General features: G+C 43.2%; 1 protein-coding gene across 1 annotated transcript in view; it reads left to right on the plus strand.

Moving 5' to 3' along the window:
• The window catches only part of PLCG2 (phospholipase C gamma 2), a 72,412-nt gene that overhangs the window by 14,680 nt on the left and 31,267 nt on the right, over positions 1 to 26,465 (plus strand). Inside the window, exons 3-12 of the mRNA XM_048516213.1 lie at positions 12,194 to 12,337; positions 13,857 to 13,950; positions 15,095 to 15,142; positions 18,553 to 18,637; positions 20,294 to 20,377; positions 20,717 to 20,760; positions 22,747 to 22,819; positions 24,978 to 25,079; positions 25,212 to 25,330; positions 25,410 to 25,495. Of these exons, the coding sequence (XP_048372170.1) occupies positions 12,194 to 12,337; positions 13,857 to 13,950; positions 15,095 to 15,142; positions 18,553 to 18,637; positions 20,294 to 20,377; positions 20,717 to 20,760; positions 22,747 to 22,819; positions 24,978 to 25,079; positions 25,212 to 25,330; positions 25,410 to 25,495 (879 nt within the window). The remainder of the gene's footprint in view (positions 1 to 12,193; positions 12,338 to 13,856; positions 13,951 to 15,094; positions 15,143 to 18,552; positions 18,638 to 20,293; positions 20,378 to 20,716; positions 20,761 to 22,746; positions 22,820 to 24,977; positions 25,080 to 25,211; positions 25,331 to 25,409; positions 25,496 to 26,465) is intronic.

Genomic DNA, 26,465 nt, shown 5'->3' on the forward strand with positions numbered 1-26,465 from the left:
GCATCCATAACTGTTTCTGACATAGTAACTTCTTTTTTCTGCCTATGGAGAAAGTTCTAGAATGGAATAAATGTATGAATCGGGAAATGAATTTTGTAGGAAAAACTCACAGGAAGCTGGTTAGGGTTTCTCCTGCTCAATTCTGCTCACATACCTTGCCTTAAAATCATGCGATTGCATGTTCCTCTCTGTCAATATACCAGCCAGCGTGGTGTAGTGGGTAAGAGCAGGTGAATTCTAATGTGGAGAACCCAGTTTGATTCCCCACTCCTCCACCTGAGTGGCAGAGGGTTATCTGGTGAACCAGATGTGTTTCCGCACGCCTACATTCCTGCTGGGTGACCTTGGGTTAGTCACAGTTATTTGGAACTCTCTCAGTCCCACCTACCTCACAAGGTGTCTCTTGTGGGGAGAGGGAGGGAAAGGAGTTTTTAAGCTACCTTGAGCCTCCTTAAAAGGAGAGAAATGTGGGGTATAAATCCAGATTTTTCTTCATATACCAATTTTCCATATATCTTTTGAAGGAGGGGAAATCTAGTTCTCCTCCTGAGGAGGAGAGTATCTTCTATTGCGAGACAGAGTGGACTATGTTTTCACATTGACTAGATGGCATGAGAGATGCTCACCCTCCCAAAGGACCCTCTGGCATATCGGCATGGACCACAGTGACCTGGATGTCAGTTTGTGCAATGCTGTAATAATCTTGGATCTGAGTAGGTTAACCAGGTTCCAGATATTGAAGCTTCTTCATGGTTAATCAGCTGCCAAAGTATTTATTGAATCATGCTAGAATGTTTACAGAAGTGATCTGCAGATGACCAGCATTCTGGTTATCTTGCAGTAAGAAATGTCCTACTTGTGTGCTATTTCAGGTATAGGGACTTGGGGGAGGGGGTGCCCCTTCCTGCTGCAACTACTGGATTGAATCCTGCAGTTTATGTTCAGCCAGACAGTTCACTTCAGTGCAAATTTTAGCTTTCATTTTCCCCCAGCCAGAACAATAGTGCCTGTTACGGTTAATACATTTTCTTTTGCAAAGCAGCCACTGCTTGTGATGGTGGGTCAAAGACCTAAATGAATTAGACTGGCCGCAATTGCTATAGACAGAGGCTTGACTTGTGCAACTGAAACCAAGCCTTTGGAAATCATTTCTCTTCTTCTCTTACATGTATGCATGGCCTACTTTTCTTTCAGGTTGGCTAATAGTAAATTGCTGCTGCTTTGCAGTTCTTTCATATTGGTTTTATTTGCGATGTTGCACGCTGCTTTTCCATTTTTTTTAAATGCTCAGGGTTTAGAATTCAGTGTGCTACATGTTTGGTGGTTATTTGCATGGGGCTATTTTTAGTAACAGTTTGGTTTACATATGAGTTTTAAGCTTGGGTTTGACAGATTCTCTCAGAGAGATGTGCAATATCTACATATACTGTGACTTCTCTGTTTTACTTTTGATTTTTACACCTTAGGGAAACTAACACTTGGTTAGGCAGTTTTGTAGACGCTTGGAACTTGCTTCCAAAATCTTGGTTGGTCATTGAAGCTGTCTTAATAGAACAACTTGGAAATACAGACTACATCTTTGTTAAATTTATCACATTGCTCTCAGAGGTCAAAAGTTTTCTTGCAGGTGAACCAGATGAACATGCAGAGGCTATCTACTTCAAACTCTTTCCTTTTCAGGCCTTTTCCCTAAAACTTGGACACACATTTCCCTTGAATCTGATGTAAGGTTTCAATTGTTTACACAAGGAAGGATCCCCCCCCTACTCAAAATATCCAGGAAACACTTTCCCCTTTTATTTCGAAAATCGGAGTTGTTCATAGCTTCTTCTATTTAAAAAAACAACTTTATGTTGATGTGTCAGCACAAGAACACTAGACCACATTCTGTGTTAAGTAAATCACTACAATTTTCTTGACTTCAGTGGGGCTAACTTTAGCTTTGTGTTCTGTATATTGCCCCAGCAGATGGAAGATTGGCTGTTCCTTCAAGTCTTGAAGGAAGAATGCTTGTTTGTTTAAGGAAGAACAAAACCTTCCCTGTGCAGTTTAAGTGTGAGGGTGCCTTGTAATAAAACCATTCAGGTTAGCCTGGAAAGTGGTACACTTTCATAAAGACTACAGTCCTTATCCATCTATCCATCCTCTTATCTATCTGTCATAAAAGAGAGCTGGTATTCTCAGTGGTTGAATTCTGCAGCTGGATTAAAATTCCACATTTTTTCAGTGGGGTTATAGGACGTGTGGCTTAATCAAGAACTGTCAAGGGAGTGAAAGATATATCAAGTTTGTTTCCTCTCCTTTTTCAGTGTCATGCATCTGATCTGAATAGACTGCAAAGGAACCCTCCTGGAGAAGTTCCTTAAATTACCACATGTGTTACAGTACACATTTAGAATCTTGTTGCTATGTTCAGTTTCTGCAACAGAAAGAAAAGAGGTTTTGCTGCAGCCCTGCTTGTGCTATGTCGAATGTGGCCTGCAGCTGCTTCTTTAGAAGCATAAATGATCTTACTTAATTTTTTTTTTATCAACCAAGCTGTTGAAAAGAGGGAGAAAACTAGCCAGCCATTTTTTTTTCTGGTGGTGTTTTTGTTTTCCCTGAACTGTCATTTCTTTACTTCTGCCTTAGGGAATGATTCATGGCGACACAAACTTGCACTTGTTTGATTCACCGGTGCTTCCAGTCAGGAGATAGAAATTAGTGTTGCTGCTACACAAAGCCCTTTTATCCATTTTGTTAGAATCACCGCTGCCTCTCCTATTCAGTAAAGCCTTTTTCAGTGGAGGTAAAAATGGTACCTCTCTTGGGCCCTTTCCGCATGGGGCGAAAACAGCGCCCTGGGGACAGCAAAAACGCAGTCCCCAGGGAGCTGTTCGCATGGGGGGTGCAGCTACTTCGCAGCCGCGCCGCTGTTGCGCCTCCTCAGCGGCGCGAAGCCGCTATTTCCCAACCTCGCTCCCCGAGCGAGGTTTTTGGGAAACAGCGGCTTCCAAACGCTGCTGTGTGAACGGAAGCGACTGGAAGGCGCCATCCCTCCCCCCTTTCCCAATTGACTTACCTTCCCTGCGACCGTCCGGCGCGTCGCCGAGGCCGGGGGACATGCCCCTCCTGCCCTGCGACTCCGGAGCGGTTGTGCAGGGCAGGGGGGGCATGTCCCCTGGCCTCGGCGTCACACTGGACGATCACAGGGAAGGTAAGTCGATCGGGCGACGGCGCAGCACAGCGCCGTCGTCCCGGTAGTTTCCGGGACTGTTCGTGTGAACAGTCCTGGGGGGGTTGGATCGGCGTCATGTACACCGACCCAACCCCCACAGTGGCCGTGCAGAAATGGCCTTGATCAGAGCAGCAGATTTTACATTTAAAAGTGTTTAACACTGCAATTCACTGGGGGGGGGGATTCTGTGGTGGCTGGGGACAGTGCCGGTGCTGCATAGCTAGGCCATCTCCTAAGGGGTATTAGGTGGCACAGGGAGCATAGAAAACTAAAAAACTCCCTGGCTGACCTGAAAATCCCAATTTATGCCCACTGTGAAATGTGGTATAAGTTGCCAAGCAGCAAAAGGAGTGTTCCTGGGCCAGAAACCCTGTGGAAGCCAACTAAAGTCGGCTGCACACTAAGGAGTGCCCCTGTACCCCCCACCTGTCCTGACTCAATCTCCTGAGATGTAGGAGGATTCTTCTGGCGTTGGGCACCTCAAAGCTGTTCAGTGCCTCTTGTGCCAGTGTGTTTGCCCCTTGTGCTGCTGTATTTGCTTTTCATACCAGCATAAGGGCAGGCATCAGGGTCAGGGCAGCTTATAAATAAAGCCGAGCTTCCAGCAGAAGCTTGCTACAGGCCTTAATGCAGGACGAAGCAGACATTTCCTCTTCCTTTTTCTCCACAAACGTACCAGGGTTTCTGCTGCCTCTATTGCTACCGTGTTTCCCCAAATATAAGACAGTGTCTTAGGCCGTTTCCGCACGGCCCATTTATGACGGCCTGGGGGCGCCAAAAAAGGCGCCCCCAGGCTGCCGTTCGCACAGGCGCCGCTGCTGCAATGCAGCAGCAGCGACCTGACTCTTCTTCCCTCCCCCCAGGGCGGCGTCAAGCATTAAGCTCTTCTTCAACCCTTTAAAGGGTTGTTGTTGGGGAGGCAGCTGTCTTCCCTCCGGCAGACGGCAGGCGGCTCCGCACGGAGCCGCCTCTGCGCCCTCCTCCGTCTCCATCTCACGGTGTCCTCCTGCATTAAGCCTGTGCGAGCGTTATCCACACTGTCCTCCGGCCTCCAGGGGTCGGAGGGCAGCGTGGGCCGGGCTGTGACGTCGAAGGCAATAACGTGATATTGTGAGTGAAGCGTCAGAGGCGGCTCCATGCGGAGCCGCCTGCCGTCTGCCGGCCTCCGCTTCGCCCGTTCGCATGCTTGCATGCGAACGGGCTTCCGCCCCCACACCGCCTGCACTCTTGGCGGCGTGGGGGCGGAAGGAGGCCGTGCGGAAACGGCCTTATATTAATTTTTGCTCCCAAAGATGTGCTATGTCTTATTTTCAGGGGATGTCTTATTTTTCCTGTGTTCTGTTCGTCGAGCATGCTTCCAAACAAAAACTTTGCTATGTCTTACTTTCGGGGGATGCCTTATATTTCGCACTTCAGCAAAACTTCTACCATGTCTTATTTTTCGGGGATGTCTTATATTAGGGGAAACAGGGTAGTAGAAGGGAAGATTTGTCTCTACTAAAAAGGCAGTGCAGTGCCAGATTCCTTCCATATCGGTGACACCTGTTCTGGAACAGCATTAGGGGTCATGTTTATAATACATGAGATGTTCCAAGGCAATAGTGACATAACAAACATTGTTCCAAATTATAAATCTTGTTGGCATTTCTAGGAGCATGGACGTCTGAACAATCCTGTTACTGTTAACTCTTATGGAAGTCTTTCTGACTTCAGTGAGACTAGCTCAGATGAAGGTGTGCAAATAATTTCAATTTGTGCTACATCTTGAGTACCCTCAAGTAAATGTGCGTATGATTGTGACTTTAGTCATTTATCTTAGCAAGTGTTTGGGGTTTTTGTGTGTTAGTGCAATTTTGCAAACTCTTCAAATTTCAAGGAAAAGTTGCTGTGTGGTTGCAAATTCTTGCTTCTGCCTTTTTCTCCCTGCCACTGAAGACTAAAATGAATTACTTTAAACCGTACGGAAAAAGAGCGAACATTTGCATGTTTGTTTTGCATGATGCAGCACGTGGTATCAGGTGTGTCTTCAAGGTCACCTGGTTCTCACGCGGATGTAACTTAGCTTCACCCATAATTTGTTGGCCACTGACCACCCTAATTAAAAACAACAACAAAATCTGTGTGACGTCTTTTATTAGGACCAAGCAAATGAACTAATTGAAGCCTTGTTCAGATGTTACTCTCTGGGGACAAACCTCAGCCCACTATTCATACCCTACCGTGAAAGGGAAACCCAATAAAAAGTGTACGGGACTGTTCTATGTCTTTAAACTAATAATCTTTCAGGCCCTATGATCCAAATTCTCCTTTTAACCCAGAGCAGGGAAAGCTTAGAGCAAATCTAGTGTCTGTAGCGCTCTATCATTTTTTTCTTTTTTGCTGACTCCCTTATTTATTACATCATTGCTAACTTCTCCTTGTGGATTCCTACTCTCAGAAACTTGAGTATTTTGTTGGTTGTGGTGGGTTTTCTGGGCTGTGTGGCCGTGGTCTGGTGGATCTTGTTCCTAATGTTTCGCCTGTATCTGTAGCTGGCATCTTCAGATACACTTCTGAAGATGCCAGCTACAGATACAGGTGAAACATTAGGAACAAGATCCACCAAACCACTGCCACACAGCCCAGAAAACCCACCACAACCAGTTGAATCCGGCCGTGAAAGCCTTCAACAGTACATTGAGTATTTTGTGTTTGATAAGTTTGGCCCAGAAATTGCTATCTTACTCTTCTATTCACGAAATGCTGGGGCAGACTTCTCCAAGCAGTGTTGTGCAGCACAACAGTGTTCAACAGTGCAGTCCTAACCTGAGCTACGCGCTTCTAAATCCTCTGAAGTCAGTGGGCTTAGAAGGATGTAACTCAAGTGCCCACAGACTCAACAAGGTTGGATCCCTGTGCTAGAATCTCAGATTCAGCCCTGCTCAGAGTCAGCTACGCTCTTTGAGAAGGTTAATTTGAATAACCTTGCAAAAAGTACACTTTCTGGAGGGGGTTTCTAAAATAGAGCTGTTTCAGTTCTGACCCATGGGACGACTCGGTTGCGCCATTGCATGTCTCTCCAGCTGGGTATTCAGAGTTTGGTTTCCGTGGTCACATGAGAGGATCAACATGTGTGGCCGCAGAGCCGCTTGGAGGTCTGTTCGCCAGTTCAGCTGTTCATTTCCTCTGTCTGTAATGCTAACCTACCTAGGCCAGACTTCCTGTTATGGCCAGTCGATGAAGGAAGGATGGACTGAAGTCAGCTTATAATTCTAAAATGTACTCTGCTCCAAGGCTTGCTCCTGACACGTTGCCAACAGCCACGTCGTCTGTTTGTTTGATTTTCTCAAAAGGAACATTTAGAAGAAGAAGAAGAGTTTGGATTTATATCCCACCGTTCTCTCCTGTAAGGAGACTCAAAGGGGCTGACAGTCTCCTTTCTCTCTCCCCACCCCCCAAACACCCTGTGAGGTAGGTGGGGCTGAGAGAGCTCAGAAGAACTGTGACTAACCCAAGGTCACTCAGATGGCATATATTGGAGCGCACAGGCTAATCTGAATTCCCTAGATAAGCCTCCACAGCTCAAACAGCAGAGCGGGGAATCCAACCTGGTTCCTCCAGATTAGAGTGCACCTGCTCTTAACCATTACGTCACTCTTGTATTATTATTTCACATACTTTGTGGGGGTAGTACTTGGACTGCAAGTCTAAGCAGAGTGAAACTCTTCTGAGTCCATTCACTTGGACTTTCACTGAGGATTGCATAGCTGTTGTTGAGATCGGCAACAGGCTGACGGTTCATCCCCTCCCTCTTCTTTAGGGAAATTCCCCCCCCCCCCCCACCCTTTGCTTGGTGGCTCTAACTCTACATTAAGGTTCATGTCTGCGATGTCCTTAATACTAATTTACAATTCTTCTCTTGATCAGCACTTGAAACCCAGTAGTCATTCAATGATGTGGTCAAAGCTACGGGAGGATATGAATTTGAAAGGATAAGGGTGCGCCGAGAAGAAAGCAAGTGTGCTGATTTCACAGCCTGCTCCCAATCGCTTCATCGAGCATCTTTTCGCAAGGAGGGTTTCCTGCAATTTTCCTCATGTTTTCATTTTCTTTTCATGATCTTTCTGTGTGGTCCTCTTTTCTCTGCGCTTTCTGAAATCACTTTTGATCCAATCTGAGACAGCATGGAAAGACAACAAATGGAAAAGGAGTATGTGAGGGACAGCAGATCAACACCTAAATGACAGGGAAAGTGTCTGTATGAAAAGCTTCCAATTTAAACAGACTGTGATGTGGTGTCTCCATTAGCCTTGTGTGTATTCAGAACTTTAGCTACACCAGTGTTACTTAAAAAAATTATCCTATCCTCTTTCCTGAGAGCTTAGAGCAGCTTGTTTAATTCCCTTCCACCATTTTCTGACAGAGAGAGATTGGCCCAAACCATATTGGGTTTAGTGGTAGAGCCGGGATTTTAACCGCGCCAATCATAGCTCAGTACTCTAACCACTACATCCCACTGGCTTTTCCAGGAAAAGAATCTTGCACTGTTTAAATGAAGAAAGCATTGCCTGTCTTGTTGTAATGGTCACCTCGAGGCACTAGAGTGCTTGGATAGCTTCATGCATTTATCCCGAACTTGGTTATATTTCATTATTTCTTGTAAGAAATTTGCTACGAAGCTCATTTTATCATGTATCCTGAGCAGCCTGATTGGACTGCTTAATAAAACATGGGCCGTTTCCGCACAAATGCGGAAGCGGCCGGGTCAGCGTTTCCGACGCCGACCTGACAACGCTGGGACCGTCCACATGGACGGTCCTGGAAAGACCGCAGGGCAGGGGGGCGCAGGGCAGGGGGGCGTGTCCCCAGGCCTCGGCGACGTGCCGGAGGCCTGGGGACAAGGTAAGTGCCGGGTGGGGGAGGCGTCTCGAAGCTGCTGCCGTTCGCTCGGCAGCGGCTTCGAGGCGGCGTTTCCCCAACAAGAGTGCTTCCGAGCGCTCTGGGAAAACGCCGGCTTCGCGTCGGTCGGGCAGCGCGAGGGCGGCGCGGCTGCGATGCAGTTGCCCCCCCCCCCGTGCGAATGGCGGCCTGGAGACGGCGTTTTTGCCATCTCCAGGCTGCCATTAAATGCCCGTGCGGAAACGACCATAGATTCTGGAACCCACCTCTTGCCTATACTCTGTCCCAATGAAAGATAAAAGGAGATTTGTATATTCATCCTCCATTAATTGGACCTCTTTGCTGTGGAATGCTCTGCTTGGCTCCTATCCTCTGTTCCACTGTCCTCTGGTCCACTGGGACCCAAGTGGAGCATTCTTCAGCAAAGAAGGTCCAGTTAGTAGTGGGTGAATATACAGATCTCCTTTTATCTTTTGGTGAGAGAGAGTATAGTAGTTCTTCTTTTCACTGCGATGTATTTTAAGATATCAAAATCGTCTTCTATAGTAAAAGTTCTGCCGTTAGCATCACATTTGTTGCTAAGGAAAACCTAACTCTGCGCTCAAAATAACTTAGGCAAATAAATAAAGTATGTGATACATGGACTTAAACGTGCTTCGTGTGCGTGCTTTAAGCTGAACCAAATATCACAGTCTTTGCAGGAAGTGTGATAACGGCAAACAGTTTTCTATCTGGCAGAAATAACCTGAATAAGTTAATAATCTGACCATACAAATGAGGTCAAATGGCTGGAGGTTGTTGAGGAGGAAGGATGCTTGTGCATGAAACAATTTCTTTAAGAAGGGTTGGATATGGTGGAAAGGAAAATTTACTCGGCTCAAGGATGCAACAGGGAGCTTTAATGTGCTTTGCAAAATAACACTGTATTTATAGAGCAATGGAATATACAGTGCATAGTTTTATTGGTGGAAGCTTATCTGGTAAACCAGATGTGTTTCCACACTCCTACATTCCTGTTGGGTGACCTTGGGCTAGTCACAGTTCTTTGGAGCTCACTCAGCTCCACCTACCTCACTGTTCTGGAAAAACACCAAAAATGAAATAATAGCTTCCCTCTCCCACAGAACCTTGGAGCAGCAGCATCAGTGAATGGGGACATGGTTTTTGCTTCCCCTCTGGATTTTCTCTGGTGCAGCCCCCCCCCCTGCAATATTTACCTGAGGAAATTTGATTAAAACCCTTTTATAAGAAGTCACAGAATGCAAACTTAAGCAAGTCTACTCAGAATCCTGCTCAGATCTGTCCAATGGGACTTAATCTGTAGAAAAGTGTTTTAAGATTGCATGGGCAGACTCTTTGCCTTCCCTACTCCAATACAACATGATGTGCAACTGGAAGGGCATGATTACTTTTCCTTGAGGTAGTAATTGCAGCCTGAATAGCCCCAACTAACCTGATCTTATCAGATCTAGCTAAGCAGGGTTGGCCACAATTGGCACTTGGATGGGAGACCATGAAAGAAGACCGAGGTTGCTATGCAAAGGAAGCCGAATCATCTGCACTTATCCCTTGTCTTGAAAATGCTATGATTCTGTGGTCTCCATGAGCCGGTTGCAACTTGACAATGTGGAGTTATTATTAAGGCAATAATAGGAGCCAAATTAGAGAAGATGCTTAGAGAGCCATAAATAGTGGCTTTAAAAATAATAAAATGAGTCTGATGCAATAATTTGGGGAAAGGTTCTTAACCCTTTCACCTGGGGCTTCATTTCAGGTCAGTCTGGTCCCTCTAGCTGCCCTCCTGTCCTTGGGAGGAAAACATAAATTCCTGTATCTTTTCCTCCACATGACTAGGAAGGTAGTGGAGAATAGGGGGTGATTTTGGTCAGAAAAGTATGCAGCGGAAAAGGTTAAACATGCACATGGATACTCTGCTGCTAACCCAGTTAGACTCACAGCTCCCTGAAGCTGAATTTCATTTTAAAACGATGACCCTAGATGTTGGGAGCCTGGTCATACACCTGTCAATATCTAGGTTGGTCCTAAAGCCTGTGTTGTTCATGTAGAATAAGAACATAAGAACATAAGAACAAGCCAACTGGATCAGACCAGAGTCCATCTAGTCCAGCTCTCTGCTACTCGCAGTGGCCCACCAGGTGCCTTTGGGAGCTCACATGCAGGATGTGAAAGCAATGGCCTTCTGCGGCTGTTGCTCCCGAGCACCTTGACTGCACCAATAATCTATTTGATGTTCTGCTGGTCCCACTTTTTAAAAAAGTTCTCATGCACCATTCAAAAGAGTTGCATAATAAATGGTTAACTCTTAATTTTCTTACTGAGACATCATTTAAATAGCCATGACTATAATCAAGATGAACAACCTCATTCATTATTGGTTCCGTGAAGATGTGCCATTTAATCAACACATTTGAGAAACAACTGCACCGTTTTTCTCCTTTGCTGATCACATTGTAAGTTTCACCATAACCCCTGACCTGTCAAAAAGTAGGAAGAGCTACTTGTTCTTGCCTCCAGTCTGCACAACGGAGTAAAACCACTTCCTTAGTTTTCAAATAAGGGTTTTATCAGAAGAATGCACATTACTTGCGTGTTTTGACAGCTTAGGAACCATTTTTCTGTCCCGGTGCATGCCACGTTGCTTGGTGAGTGAAACCAGGGCAGAAGGAATTGTATCCTTGCACACTTGTTTGGGTCATGTTTTAGTGAGAAGGAAATCCTGTCAGAATTTGAGGAACACATGGTCTTCCTGGAAAAGTATTAAAGTGCTTTTAAAAACACTTTTAAGAAGTCTGGGAAATGGTTGGGCCAGGAACCCCAATTCTCTGAATTTTACATGCATTCTGAGCATTTCTTGGAACCTTAATGAAAATGCAAGAATATGTCCCCTGGGTGCATACCATAGTGATGTAGGGGAGGGGGACTCCAGAGCTGTGCTTTTTGACCTTAGGTTTCCACCTATGCAAATTGAGCATAAGCTTCCACGTGTACAAATCATATACATGACTGGAGACTTGTCAAAGGTTATATGCACTGTTAATGCGGATAGGATCTTTCAGCAGTTATGCTGAACACATAGAGAGGGATGTAATGTCAACTGTCATAGAGGAAATAAGTTTCTATCTCATGGCTATGATGAAAAGTTTGCAAAACTGTTTCAGTGTGGTGGGAAGAGAACCTCACAATAACTGAAAAGGTAACTCAATTATAACAGAGGCCAAGCTATTCCAGTGAGTATTTTTGCAAAAGCTGTATTCATTGAGTCTGCTCTTCCTCTGCACCCCTTCTTATAGGGGTGTTTTTTTTTGAGCAAGGCTCAGAGTTCCTGCTCATCCTTGTACTTTGGGATTATTTTCCAGAAACTCTCTGTTGCCCATTATCTGGACCAGGGGTAGGGAACCTGCGGCTCTCCAGATGTTCAGGAACTACAATTCCCATCAGCCTCTGTCAGCATGGCCAATTGGCCATGCTGGTAGGGGCTGATGGGAATTGTAGTTCCTGAACATCTGGAGAGCCGCAGGTTCCCTACCCCTGATCTGGACCAACTTTTAAATCACAAACTCAGATGGGCATTTTCAAGATGCACCCCACGTTTCCACCCCACGTTTCCACCAAGCTGCAGTTGGGGGTGTTGTGTGGTTTCTGGGCCGAATGGCCGTGTTGTAATAGCATTTTCTTCCGATGTTTCACCTGCATCTGTGGCTGGCATTTTCAGAGGATCTGATGGTAGTAAAGCAAGTGGAGTATATATACCTGTGGAGTATATATTCAGCTTTCAACCTGGTAAAGATGGCTGGGTGTGTGTGTGTGTATATATTTAAAATTATTTCTTAGCTGTTTTATGTGTATTTTTGTTTTAAGGGTACGCCTGCAGTCTATGATAATGTGGTCCATCTTCTGTGTAAACTGCTTTGAGGCCATTTTATGTGGAGTGGGGGAACAGTATAGAGATATTAAATAACTGAACATGCTCGCAGTTGCGGCTTGTGGCATTTTACGTTCCTGTCTAGTTGAGCAAGATAACATATTCAGCTTTTGGCAACAATTTTATGTTCAATAGGCATTTTTTTTTCTTTGCAGTGGATTTAATGGAAATAAAAGAAATCCGACCGGGGAAAAATTCAAAGGATTTTGAACGGGGAAAAGCCTCTCGACAGAAGGATGACGTCTGTTTCACTGTATTCTACGGTACTCAGTTTGTTCTCAACACCTTAAGCTTAGCAGGTACTGTGTTTTCTCTGAATTTCTATTTTGGCCTGAGATAATAGACCACAGCTGCTAGCTGGCCTGTGCTCTGAACATACAGTAAAAAGCAGCTGGATTATATTTATTCCTTTATACCTTGCACTCCTTAAAGCAGACACACCTAAACTGTCTTCCGGTTTATAATTAAAACTAACAAATCACATATTCAAAAACAAAACACATCATCAAGCGGGTAGCCAAGGGGGAAAAAAAGCTATAGCTCATAAACTTTATGAAAACTGGTCTGAAAATCCTTCCAAGAAAAATTAATATCCAAATGTCATTTCAAGGAGGAAGAAGAGAGAAGAAACGTGGCATGGAAAGCCCAAAAACAAAACCCCGGTTGGCACAAATCTCCCATGGGGGATAATGGACATACGTTACAAATAACATGCCATACGTCTGAGGCTGGCTGGGTTGAGGCACAGGGGCTGGACGGGCCCAATAAGGTCAGCTGCACTCCTTGGCCCGTCCGTGGAACGCCCCCAGCCATGCAGATGCAGCTTTTTGAGCCTGTAGGCTGGGGCATGGCAGCGGCTTCTGGGTCAGGCCTGGTGGAGCTGCTGAGCGCCTGCCTGCCTGCATATATCCTCTTTTGGGTGTAGGGTTGTGCTGACTCCAGAGATTGGTTCCCTCCCCCACCCCCATGACTGCAGAAGTAAGAAACAATCTTGTAGCATTGCAATCTTTGTAAACTCACTGAAGCCAGTGGGTTTCAAAGAGTGGTGCCGTGACTAAGAGCTGGTGGACTCTAATCTGGCGAACTGGGTTCAATTCCCCACATGAGGCCTCTGTGACCTTCGGCCAGTGACAGTTCTCACAGAACTCTCAGCCCATGCGGAGGCAGGCGGTGGCAAACCACCTCCCAATGCCTCTTGTCTTGAAACCCCTATGGGGTGGCTGTGAGTCAGTTGTGACCGATGGCCCTTTTCACACACCCTCAACTCTGTTTCAATTGGTCTTGTAAATTTCAGACTGATAAGAGTCTCGATGGAATGAACTGCATGATGTATAAATTGTGCACACATGCTTGACTACACGGGGTAGGGGAGACTTTTATGCAGATCTTCACATTCATGAAAGGTTGTTGTGCATTCACCTTTATACCTCAAGCTTTGGAATAGCTGTATTTTCAGTAGCCACCATTTTAAAAGGAATGGCTTTTAGGCATAATTTTTAGGCAGAGTCTTCTTGCTAACTTTATTTATTTTATTTTTATTTTATTTTTAAATTTGTAGCCTGCCCACGCCTGCAGGGTCCAGGGTGGTGAACAACAGCTATTTAGAACAATATAAATACATTCACAATATATCTTCCCACTAACTTACACTAATGTACAATGCATTCAATTTCCTTCAGCATGACGACTGGGCTAGTTAAGTGGCGTAAAGGGTTCTGGGTCGCTGAAGAAGTTTAACTCCTCTTTGTTGGTCAGTGCTGCAATTTAGAGTTCCTTTTTACAAGTTACTCCTTTTCTCATTGTATTTAATCTTTGCAGCTGATTCAAACGAGGATGCTGACAAGTGGCTATGCGGCTTGAATATCTTGCACCAAGAAGCTATGAACGCTTCAACTCTTGCAATTACAGAGAGGTATGTAGAGGAATTGCATAAACTTTTTCTGACGAGAAACATTTTAAGAGCGTTAGAATTCATCAGATTTCACATGGGTGAGAAAACATACTGTCCTATGCACTGTTGATGCTTGCAGTACTATAAAAAAAGAGGATACTTCCTTCAGATTTTGGCTCTACTCAGGTGTGCAGCACTCAGTCAAATTTATTTTTGTTTATTTATTTTTCTATTTCTATCCCACCCTATCCCCGCAGGGCTGAGGGTGCACAACATAATTTCCAAAAAACACAAACAGTAAACTTTACAACATTAAAAATATAACAATACAAAATATATACCATAGTACTAAACCAGTGCTAGGACAGGTGTTAAAAAACAGACGACGATGAAAAAAAATAAGGCTGCCGTGTTGTGATTACTTTATTTTAATAACGGTAACCTTCAAATGCATTTGCTGAATAGTGGTTCTTGTGCTAAACATTATGGGGAGAATACCATTTCACACATTATGCAAAGGTAAACTTGGGTTTTCCACTGACCGTTCTCTCAGTCACTGTGGCTTGAAGAATGTATTTCTATGAAAATGTGGCATGGAAACCTGTGTTTTTCACGTTCGTACTTTTAACCCTGTCAAAACCCCTAATGTTAAAAGTTGTTACATTCCCTTTCCTTTATTGTTTTAGCTGCCATTATACGTTCAGTTTTCCAAGTGCACTATACAGGGCCATCTCTTTAAGATATGCTTTACTGAATTCTTCTTCTCCCATGCCTTCACTGTATTCAGCTTTAAACGCATTTGGAATAGGATATTTTGTCTACAGCTTACATAATACATTAATGTTGATTTGAAACAAACTTCCTATTCATTCTGTGTGTAAATATTTACCATTCTGCTGCTGCTTTTATGTGATGAATTAGCTTCATTACCACCTTTTATTTATAACAGCATTGGTTCAAAAAAAGACGACTGAAGAGTTAGACGATCGAGGAGAAACCATTTGGTATTTTAAACAGCTTGTTGGCCCCTCTGTTTTGAATGAGGACTGATTTCAAATGGAAGTTGAGCCATTTCTGTTGCTTTGTATCAGCGTTGGTTGAAATATCTGTGGGAGTCGGGTCAGTTCTTAACAAAATGTATAACTGCTGTGTTTGTCCTTTAAAGCTGGCTGAGGAAGCAGATATACTCTGTCGATCAGTCAAGAAGAAACAGGTAAAGATGCTATCTTCTGTTCAATGTCTGTATTAGATGTTTACGGTCTGTATATTGTCGAAGGTTTCGCGGCCGGATTCAACTGGTTGTGGTGGGTTTTCCAGGCTGTGTGGCCGTGGTCTGGTAGATCTTGTTCCTAATGTTTCACCTGCATCTGTGGCTGGCATCTTCAAAGGTGTACCACAGAGGGAAGTAACAGTTTATGGTCTGTCTCGGTTCTTGCTGTAACTGACATAGCTTTGGAAAAAATAACACTTTTGGAAATCTGGGCCAAATCTGTGTTTTGCACTCGAACAAAAAATCCTGGAGTGATCCTGCATCTAGTATTCAATCTTCATGTGAAATAAATGCAGTTATGAGATTTGCACAGTCTCAGTAATAATGTCTGCACCTACTTCAGACGTTCCTGGCATGGTGCCTACAGCATCGTGACACTCTCTGACATCTTTCCTGGTGCTCATCAGGTGCTTTTAGGAAGTAGGTGTGGCCAGGAAAGGCTTTTACCTGGCAAAGTGTCTGATTGGCTAGTGGAAATTTGATTGTCTGTACAGATTTTTTAAAAATGTTGCCTTACCAGAAGCCACCACCACAACACAAGGATCTACATTGGAATCGAGTTGTGGCAATCGTTTTGTAGCTGACTCCGCCTCCTGCTGCAGTCATTTTGTTGCTGGGTCCCCCATGCCAGGTCAAAATTCTAAATATGCCCACAAGTTAAAAGAGGTTGGGAACCCCTGACCTACTCATCAATTTTCAGTGCAACTGTAAACAGTGTTATACCCTTCTAGTACCATGCTGCTTTTAGGAATCATGTAATTCTGTTTAGGATTGCACTAAGTGGTACTATGTTCCTGCAAGGATCCATTTGCAGATTTCTTTGTAGAATGGAAGAGAACAGGATGCTGTTTCACATGGAAACATTAGCCGCCCTCCACCCTGTAGAGCATTTTCATCTACTCTTTACATCTGTGTTAATTCTTGATGCTTTGTTTCAGCACATATAATAGCAAGCATTTCCTCTAATTTATCTCTTTCCGACGGAAAGCAGAAAACATGGACTTATTGTGGCAGAGGTTTTATTTCTTTTGCAGGAAACAGCACAACTCTGCAAACAATCCCTAGTTCAGGGCATCTGGTTGCGTCACTGCCTAGGAGACGGTTTGTGAGGACTTAGTTTCAGGTTCTGAAGCAAGAGAATTTGTTTAACAGAGTTTTTCACAGAGCGGAAGGCAGGGCCAGGTGCCAATTTTAGCACATTTTAGTTTATGGCAGCACACATCTCTGTGCTTGCACCTGTGTTTAGACAAGAAACGCCAGAACAAGGAATAGTTGTGATGCATAGAGGATCCATGGGACAGAAAAGCCTTTGTAGCTGCCATCAAATGTGCCCTATCTGACCGTAATCATTTTTGCTGTGTTGTGTTTGCGCCACCCGACAGCACCACAGCTGATACAACCCCAAGATTAAGGAAGTTAAAACTGAGGCCGCCCCCCCCCCCCCCCCGCGCTTTCTAAGTAGAACCAGGAAGAAGAGTGTGACTTCTTTAAACCCATAGAATCCTGGCAGATCGTGTTTTGCATGCAGTTTTTTTTGGGTTCAGCCTTCAGTCATTCCAGTTGAAAGGGTCACAGTTTGCATGACTGTGAAAGAACACTCCAAATTATCAGTGATGTGAGACATCTACGATCAATATTTTTTAAATGGGGAGGGGAATAAAGTTGGCACTGAATTGGGTTTTTTGAAAATTCCCAATACTATTTTTTAAAATGTATAAATCTGCATGCTTTCCCCCTCAGGGCCAAGAGGTGGGGGTGGGAACGGACCAAGAAATGTTACTGGGGAGGGAAAGGATTACTATCCCTGTGTCCCTTTGTGCTGATTCCTTGATTCAATAATCCAGCTATATTTAAGTTTTAAACTCTCCAGTGTGATCCACAGATGTCTTACCGTATCATATAGTTTGACACTGAGAGCTCAACTGGATGATAGGTGTGACATGAGTTGGGACGCGTGAAAGATCAAAGAATTAAGTCGTGGCTCTCCCATGTGGCACTGGAGGAGCTTCATCTATCCTGTGCCATTTTTCTGAGCATGAATCACTGTGAGGAGGGCATTGTGAGGCCCACTCTAGGGCTGAGTGTGCTATAGCCAGTACTTTGGAGTCCCACAGTGGAGAAAACAGGTCCCCCACACACAGCCATTTCAAACGCAAACCCTGTTCATTCACTAAGACTGTTGCTGCTGCAGGGAATGCAAATGTGAATCACTCCCTGGACTAAGAAACCCCACCCGGAATACAATACTATCAACCACACCTTTGCATAGCAAGTTCCACCCAAACACTTACTGATTGGTTCCCCACCCTGAGACATGAACAATATATACCCCACCAAAACATTCCCTTCTCACTGGACACAGTGTGTAACAGGCTTCCCTCTGTGACACACCTCTGAAGATGCCAGCCACAGATGCAGGCGAAACGTTAGGAGCAAGATCTACCAGACCACAGCCACATAGCCCGGAAAACCCACAACAACCAGTTGAATCCGGCCGTGAAAGCCTTCGACAATACAATCTGACCTTTAAATATGAGGCCTTCGCCTTTCGTTTGTCACCTTTCTGTTCTTTAAGGAGGGCTCTGCCACAATCTAAGGGTCACACCCAGAGGAGGTGTGTGAATAGTTTTCTGATGGGCAATGGGGTTTGTTTATTTTGCTTTTACTGGAAGGAGGCTAAGGGGAATGCAAAGTTGATTGGTGTAGCTGCTGCAGCACATATGAATCTTTTATCTTTCTTTCTGAGGGCTGGCTTGTCAGCCTTGGCTTCCTTTGCCAATTGCTTTCCTGCTCAAAAGACAGAAAGGTACCTTTGTTCTTCTGTAGATGGAAAAGCAGCCAGGAGGGTACTTTCAGATCAGAAAAGGGATCTGCAAGGAAGCAGTAAGGGATGGCCACACACTGCTTGTATTCCACTCAGTTTTGCTGGCCTTTTACTTCCACATTAAATTTTCATTGAAAAGCTACCTGTTGGGAGACTGTGACTTTCTTGTGTCTTACCTAGTTTTTTTTCCCAGAGACAGATCTATTCTGTTGAGTCAAGCAAGTGGCCCGTATAGCTCAGTATTGTCTGCTCCGAATGGCAGCTGCTCTTCAAAGTCCACCTAACATCATTTTAACTGGCCATGCCAACGATTCGGCCTGTGTGGGTTGTGTACCCAAAAGAGTAATTCTGCAATTAAGTGATGGCCTTTCTTGTCCAGTCTCCCCATATATTTATTGGGAAGTACTGAACTTATCTGGTGTTTGCTGCTCGCCCCCCCCCCCCCCTTGCAAAGCATGTTCCACGCTGCTTCATTATGTTGCCAGAACAACTTTCCTGTTCATCCTTCTTCTTCTCCTCGTGTTTTCAGCATCAGCCTTAGGGAACTGAAGACGGTCCTTCCTTTAGTAAACTTCAAAGTGAACAGTGTAAAGTTCTTGAAGGACAAGTTTACAGTAAGTATGTGACCGCGTCTCTGGCTCTGATTTGTGCAATGTCATCAACTACCTTAGAAATGACACAACTCCAAAAGAATTTTAAGTGTGGCAACGTCTAAGGATAAAGACAGCAGCTGAAGTTCTGTGACTAGAGTAAATCTAATTGTCCTCATTAGTAACGCTGCAGATAGATTACTCTCAAACTAGCATTCCTTCATATTGCAGCATATAGATGTGGGGAGATCAGGGGATGTTGCTTCTTGGCAGTCTTCGAAGCCGCTTCTAAAAGGAACATGTGCCCGGAAATCATGCTTTGAGGACCTCTAGAAGAAGAGGAGGAGTTTGGATTTATATCCCCCCTTTCTCTCCTGTAAGGAGACTCAAGGTGGCTTACAAGTTCCTTTCCCTTCTTCTCCCCACAAGAGACACCTTGTGAAGTAGGTGGGGCTGAGAGCGTTCCAAAGAATTGTGACTAGCCCAAGCAGGAATGTAGGAATGCGGAAACACATCTGGTTCACCAGATAAGCCTCTACCACTCAGGTGGAGGAGTGGGGAATCAAACCCGGTTTTCCAGATTAGAATCCACCTGCTCTTAACCACTACACCATGCTGGCTCTCATCTACCAGGGGTCACCACATCTACCAGGGGTTTCATGTACTCAGAACACAGTTTTCTTGTCTTCATGTCCTGATCTGGATGGCCCAGGCTGGTCTGATCTTTTAAGCTATTGGAAGCCATGCAGGACCCAGTTAGTACTTGGATGGGAGACCACCAAAGAAGTCCAGGGTTGCTATGAAGAGGCATGTAATGGCAAACCACCGCTGAATGTTTCTTGCCTTGAAAACCTACAGGGTTGCCATAAATTAGCTGTGACTTGACATTGCCAGTTCTTGCTTCCATACTTTATCCGATGAGAGCTGTTTTTTGATGCTAAGTGACAGTGAGAGAAGTATATGTGCTCACACATGTACCCTTTCCGACTGTGGATTTTGAAGCGGTGTTTAGAGGGGGGTGTTTTTGTGACTAAGAGAGTGACTGGCTCAAGGCCTTTCATCAAGCCCTGTGTTTGAATGGGGAAGTTGAGCAGTCTCCCTAGTTTGAGTCTGCTGGTGTCATTATTGCATGACTGATATAGTACAGGCTTTCTGATAGGCTTCTAAGGGCATCTTGAAACTCCTGTATAGTTCTGAGTTCTTTGCAATTACTTCCTGTGCAGAGTTACTTCAGTCAACGCCCGCTGAAATCAGTGGGCATTAGACTGCAGTGACTTTGCATGGGATTGCAGTGGTGGTTTCTCGTATGGACAGCTAAGGCAATCAAATCAGTTTAAAGCAGGGCTTTGTTTTCTAAAAAAGCGTATATAGTTACCACATTCGGAGGTGATCTGAACGTATGGTCATTTCTTTTGTGACGTAGTCGTTAAGACAAGAATCTGGGAGACCCAAGTTGAATCCTGGATCTGTTGTGGAAGTTCACTGGGCCAGTCACTTTTTCTCGATTTAACCTTCTGTGGCAAGAATGTTGAGTCCTGGGGCTAGGAAGCAACATCTACCTCACAGGGTTGTTGTGAGGATAAAATGGAGGAGGGGAGAAGGTTGTTGTAAGCGGCTTTGGATCCCCATTGGGAAGAAAAGCAGAGTATTAATACCTAAAGAAATACTCTATTTTCACAGGAACTGAAGGCTGTGAAAGAAGAACTTAGCTTTGAGCAATTTCATCTGTTCTATAAGAAGATTATGTTTGAGCAACAGAAAATGGTAAATATGGAACTCTTGTCTCATATTTTTTGGAGCAGGTGACATCTTAATGTGAGTGTTAGGTACTTTAAAATAATGCACCCTTTTCCTGGAATGCAAGTCTTAGTGTTGCCTACTAGCATGGGTTTAGTTCCTGTTTTCATTTTTGAAGGTTCAGAAGAATAAATATCTCTGTTATGAAATATCTGTATTTCTTTGAAGGAGTAGGAAAGGTTGAGTGTATTTGCGGAATAAGGAAGAGCTGTAGCAAGACAGTTTTTTAAATGATGAATTTATCTTACATCATACTTTCCTCTGCAGTAGAACACTGACATGTTTAATTTGTCATTTTTCTCCCAGATTCTTGATGAATTCAAGAAGGATTCCACTACGTTCCTTCTAGGGTGAGACATCTTAACATACAATTTTGGGCGCATGTTAGTTTTTTTAATTTTATTGGATGTGAAGCCTTTTGAGATGTGATCTTCTGGAACCCTGCTGTTTGACCGTACTGACTAGCGATGCAAGATTTGTGTGGTGGCGTACGGTTGTGTCTTATGACAAACAATTCATAATCAGTAACATGAATGTTTACCCAGTTGCCAAATGGAAAAATATTTCCTGGGCAGAGTTTACATTTTGATTTCATTTGGAGATATTCTGTGAAAACAGATGAGAGTTTGTGAACATCAGCAGCTAAAGTTCAGCTGCATATGAGATCGGGAAAATTTTCCTTGCCATCTTTAAAAAATATTCTGTGTTTTGGATGGAATGCATATATTTCCACACGTCTTTCAGAACACAATTTTCAACCATTGACTTGATGTTTTGTTCTTAAGTGCTCCAAAATACACAATGTAGAATGAAAACAGACATGACAAAAATGTTGCCATCTAACATTGTGTAGGGAAAAATACAAGTCCTTTCAAAATGTATTATTTTTTCCCTTTAAAATGCTAATAACGAAGTGGAGAATCCAGTTTTGTTTCAAGAAAATGAGCAGAGGTTCAAGGGTTAAGCCCCCTCTTTGTTCTGCACGTGTCCCGAGGCAAACTGAGGCTGCATGACAGCCTGTAGTTTTCATTCTTCAGATGGTGAGAGTTGCATGATCTTCGGCATGTCTGTTTTTGTTCTCAAATATTTGTTTTCTAGGTCATTTGACCTTCTAGATTATTGAATCTGCATCTTTCTGTCTTCAGGTCCATAATCCTAAATCAGAGCACTGAGACTTTGTAGCATTCTCATTTGATGCTGTCCCAAGTACAAGGATAATGATTTTGATATCTCAGCCACAGTGTGCATTTCCTCTGTCTTTCTCTTTCAGAATTTTATGACTTTTGGACTGTGGTTTACATGTAGTAATTGTTTGCTTCTAGCCATGGTTAGAAGTTAGCATATAAAGTTAGATGAAGAGAACAATTACCAACATGGTTAGCATGCAGTTGTAATAAAATTGCCTAGTTAACGGTTAAAAAAGGAGGGGCACTTTCCTTCTTAAATCTGGTCAAGGCAGATTGTATCAACTCTCAGAACAGTACAAGACACCTTGGGAAATCGATGTTTCCCATGATTAAGGGACCGGACAACTTTATGCTTGCTCTAGCCCCAAAAGATTCTGTTTTGTAAAAAAATCCCCTGCTCATATACGTACCACTTTATTGTTCCAGAGTAACCGAACTATTTTTTTCTATATTATTTCAATAGATTAATCATTTGTTCCCACTCATTTTGTTTCACTACAGGGCTCAGTTGGTACTTAATATGGGACCTTTACTATATGGTTAGGGGTTGTTTTTTTATGTTTCATTTTTTTTTAAAAATAACATATTAGTGACTCTGGGTATGGCTTAACCTTGCTTTAAACTTTCCCAAACAACACCCCAACAATCGTCTTCCCTACAGCACCCAGTTGCCCAAGATCCAGTGTGTCGCAGTAGTTAGACTATCAGACAAGGATCTGGGAGATCAAATTTGAGTCCCTGTTCAGCCATGGAAACTAATTGGGGGACCTTAGGCCATTCACACACTCTCAGCCTAACCTACCTAACAGGATTGTTGTAATGATTAAAAAGGATGAGGGGAGAATGAAGTAAGATGCGCCATCCAAAAGGGAACAGGAGAATCTGTTGTTTTGTCTTTGAGAGTATTTAAATTATCTTTCCAAGGTTAAAGATTACTAAAACCTCTAACAAATACTTAGTGAGTTTCTAATGTTGAGGTTAACTGCACTAGCTGGTTGACGGCTGAAATATAACCTGCAGTGAAGATTTGTAGTAACACAATTCTATTGTCCCCCATGTTTTATTTTTAGGATAACCGTCATATATACCAATTTCTTTATGGCTTGTTTCATTGAAGTTGTTCTAACAGTATTCTCCTTTCTGTTTTAGGAACATTGATCGCCCTGATGCTTCCGCAGTACATTTGCATGACTTCCAGAGATTTTTGTTACATGAACAGCAGGTAAGATGATTGTTGATCTTTCATTTATCTCAACTTGCTGTATGTATGGTACAGTGCAGTAGGGACAATAACTTTTCCTGAGGAATGTTCCCTCCACTTGCATGCATAGAAAAGTGTTGGATTTATGACAACCTTCTCTAATTGCTGCTGTTGTATATTATGTCGGAAGCATAAGTTGAAGCTCAGACCTCATACTTTTATGGCATGATCCAAAGTTAAACATTAGACCAACTTCTTGTATCAGTCATATTTTATGTTGTTCAGTAAATGTTGTTGAATGTTACGTTTGCACATCTGATTTAACAGATCGGTTGAACATCTTCTCTGGTTAGGTTTTTAATTTTTTTAAATTGAACTTTTCAAACTGAAAACCACCCCCAAACAAACAATAGCAACCCCCCCATCCTTTAAATATGCAAACATAGAAACAATATGACAAAAAATCACACAAGATACGTAAAGTTGAATCAAATTATTGACAGAGAGCTTAGTATTTAACACATTTCAATATATCTTACAATTTCAGATAAGAGAGGAATTCATTGAGGGCATTGGAGATTTCTTGTAAAAGTAATTCTTTATATATGTTGTACTTAATTCATTTTCCTTAATCTGAGGAAAGGCTTAAATCAGTGGTTCTCAACCTGGGGGTCGGGACGCCTTTGGGGGTCGAACGACCCTTTCATGGGGTCGCGTAAGACTCTCTGCATCAGTGTTCTCCATCTGTAAAATGTTAGGGTTGGGGGTCACCACAACATGAGGAACTGTATTAAAGGGTCGCGGCATTAGGAAGGTTGAGAACCACTGGCTTAGATAGATGTTGAATACCTTTTCAGGCCTCATCTCTTGATTCAAAATTAAAGATCAGACCATCTTCTTGAATGAGTCGTATTTTAGGTTGTTCAGAAGGTGCTGTTGAACATTAAATTTGCACACCTGGTTTAACAGACCTGTTGAAAATCTTCTGTGTTCCTATTAGTGTTTGCACCATTTTTAGTCTGCTTTTCTTGCTGAAACTCAAGAAGGATTACAAGATCTAAAAACCAATTCAATCAGACAGCATAGGACAGCGGTGGTGAACCTTTGGCACTCCAGATGTTAGGGACTACAATTCCCATCAGCCCCTGCCAATAGGCCATGCTGGCAGGGGCTGATGGGAACTGTAGTCCATAACATCTGGAGTGCCAAAGGTTCGCCACCACGGGCATAGGACATCCAATGAACAATGCAATGGTTTAGGATTGCAGAATTAGAAAACAATTGTTGTATGAAGTGAAGAAGGTGTTTTCTGTTAAACGTTGGCTAAGATTTTAGTTTCGTTTTGAATCCATTAAAGCACAGTCACTGCAGTCCTGAACAGTCATATCCGTGATGCACTATAGGAAAATGTACACAGCTGATTTTGAAAGGTTATACTGTATATACTGTTATACTGTAGATTACCTAGTCGAATAAGCATACTTTCTTTAAATGGAAAAGCAGCATGTATCTTTGTTGTGTTTCTTAACTTAATATTTAGCCGAGTAGCAGAAGAAGAGACTGTGAGACAATTGCTGGTTTTTATATAAATGAGTTTACTTAACTATTAGGAAGGGTTTACATATAAGAAAACAAAGAACAAAGTTAGCTTTCTATCCTAAAACTAACTTTCGTTACATGTGGTCCCACATGGCGCCGATCTAGACAAAGAAACGTACTTTACTTTATAACTTCTGTCTGCGTGACTAGTCTCACATAGACAATGCTGAGGTTACCTGACCAATAGCTTAATCAATGGACTGGCCATAAAACTCTGACCTCAGTAGCTAATTAGCATGCACATAGTTAACCCCTTCATGCCTGAATTGTGACAGACACTTGCAAATCCCAACACTTTTCCTCTAGGTGATCATGAAGCTTTCAAAACACATCCTTGTATATTGGCGTACTTCTTTCCCATTTACTCCTTAGGTATCCCAAAGTTATGGCCTGTTTTTTTAAATTTTAAGGAGCTAATGAGTCTCTAGAATAATGAGACTATACCATGAAATCTTGTTGAAAGCAAACTAGAGGGGGTAAAGTTTTATTGCATTTCATCACCTTTGGAGACTTAGGGGCATGAGTTTTAAAGAAAAATAAAAAAATAACTGATTTCAGTTACATTTTTGGAACGTTTTAGGAATCTTGGGCACGGGATCTGAATAAAGTAAGAGAGCGGATGTCTAAATTTATAGATGACACTATGAGAGAAACGGATGAACCTTTCCTTTATGTTGATGAGGTAAGACAAGAAGGCTTTTATAACTGCCTAGAATATTTTTGTTTTGTCGCATTATAATTTCTGTTGTGAAAGTCCACTGTTTGTTTGTTTTTAATCAAAATGTATTTACCTCTTTCTCTCTTTGAATTTCAGTTTCTAACTTACCTTTTTTCAAAAGAAAATAGCATCTGGGATGATAAGTACGATTCAATGGATCCTCAGGATATGAATAACCCTTTGTCTCACTATTGGATTTCTTCTTCACATAACACGTAAGTTGCTAGAAATCTCTTTCCCTGGATAAATTGCATGGGTGCCTTCTTCCTTCTAATGCTTTACTTCATGGATTAGATACCTCACGGGAGACCAACTTCGAAGTGAATCCTCTCCAGAAGCTTACATCAGGTGCCTTCGAATGGGATGCCGTTGTATTGAATGTGAGTTACCTGTTTGTGGACATGCAAATATGAGCATTTGTGCTATAGTTGTGAGAGGAAAAGAAAACTACTCATTAGTTAGACTTTTGCATCATGGATTAATTTCATGAACATGCATGAATCTGCCTTATACTGAAACCATTAGGCCATCAAGGTGTTAGTATTGTCTACTCAGACTGGCAGCTACTTTCTGTTAGGAGCAAAGCCTGGTCTGTGTAACTCAATTGCAACGTTCATGTAACCTGACTGATGTAAGCTCTGATTGATATGTAAAGGGCCTTTCTCTCTTCCTTCCCTTTCCATTCACATGTTTATTGATTTGACACCAATTGTAGATAACTAGGCTAAATGACCCCAGAAGCCTCTCTGACTCACGGAAACAGGATGTGCCAATTGGCCTGAGCGAGAAGCTGAGGCAGGTGGCTATATCTATCCCTTTCGCGTCCTTGGAGGCATCTATGCCTCAAACAACTACTTTTCACACTTTCTCTGGAAAATTGGGAGGGGGGAATTGGACAAGGTTAAAGGACCCCAGGAAAGCCAGTTCGAATAGAACGGGCTTTCTCAATCTAGGTACTTGCTGGCTTTCAATAAACGCTACTGATCAAGAATCCAGAGTCTGTTTATTGGCTTAAGGTCCGAGACCTAACACTCCAGGGTCTCAGGCAGAGGTCTTTCACTTTTAACTGGAAATCAGACCTTTTAACTGGAAATCGAACCTGGCCCTTGCTGCAGACAGGGCAGATGCTCTACCACTGGGTCAGGGGCCCTCCCCAATTTCAGTTTTCATTTACCTAGATCAGGGGTCTTCAAACTGTGGCCCTCCAGAGGTTCATGGACTACAATTCCCATGAGCCTCTGCCAGCATGGCCAAGTGGCAGGGCTGATGGGAATTGTAGTTCATGAAATATCTGGAGGGCCATAGTTTGAAGATCCCTAACCTAGATAGTTTAGTGGAACTTTTTCCAGG

Source organism: Sphaerodactylus townsendi, linkage group LG14, assembly GCF_021028975.2.
Source record: "Sphaerodactylus townsendi isolate TG3544 linkage group LG14, MPM_Stown_v2.3, whole genome shotgun sequence".
Lineage (NCBI taxonomy): Eukaryota > Metazoa > Chordata > Lepidosauria > Squamata > Sphaerodactylidae > Sphaerodactylus > Sphaerodactylus townsendi.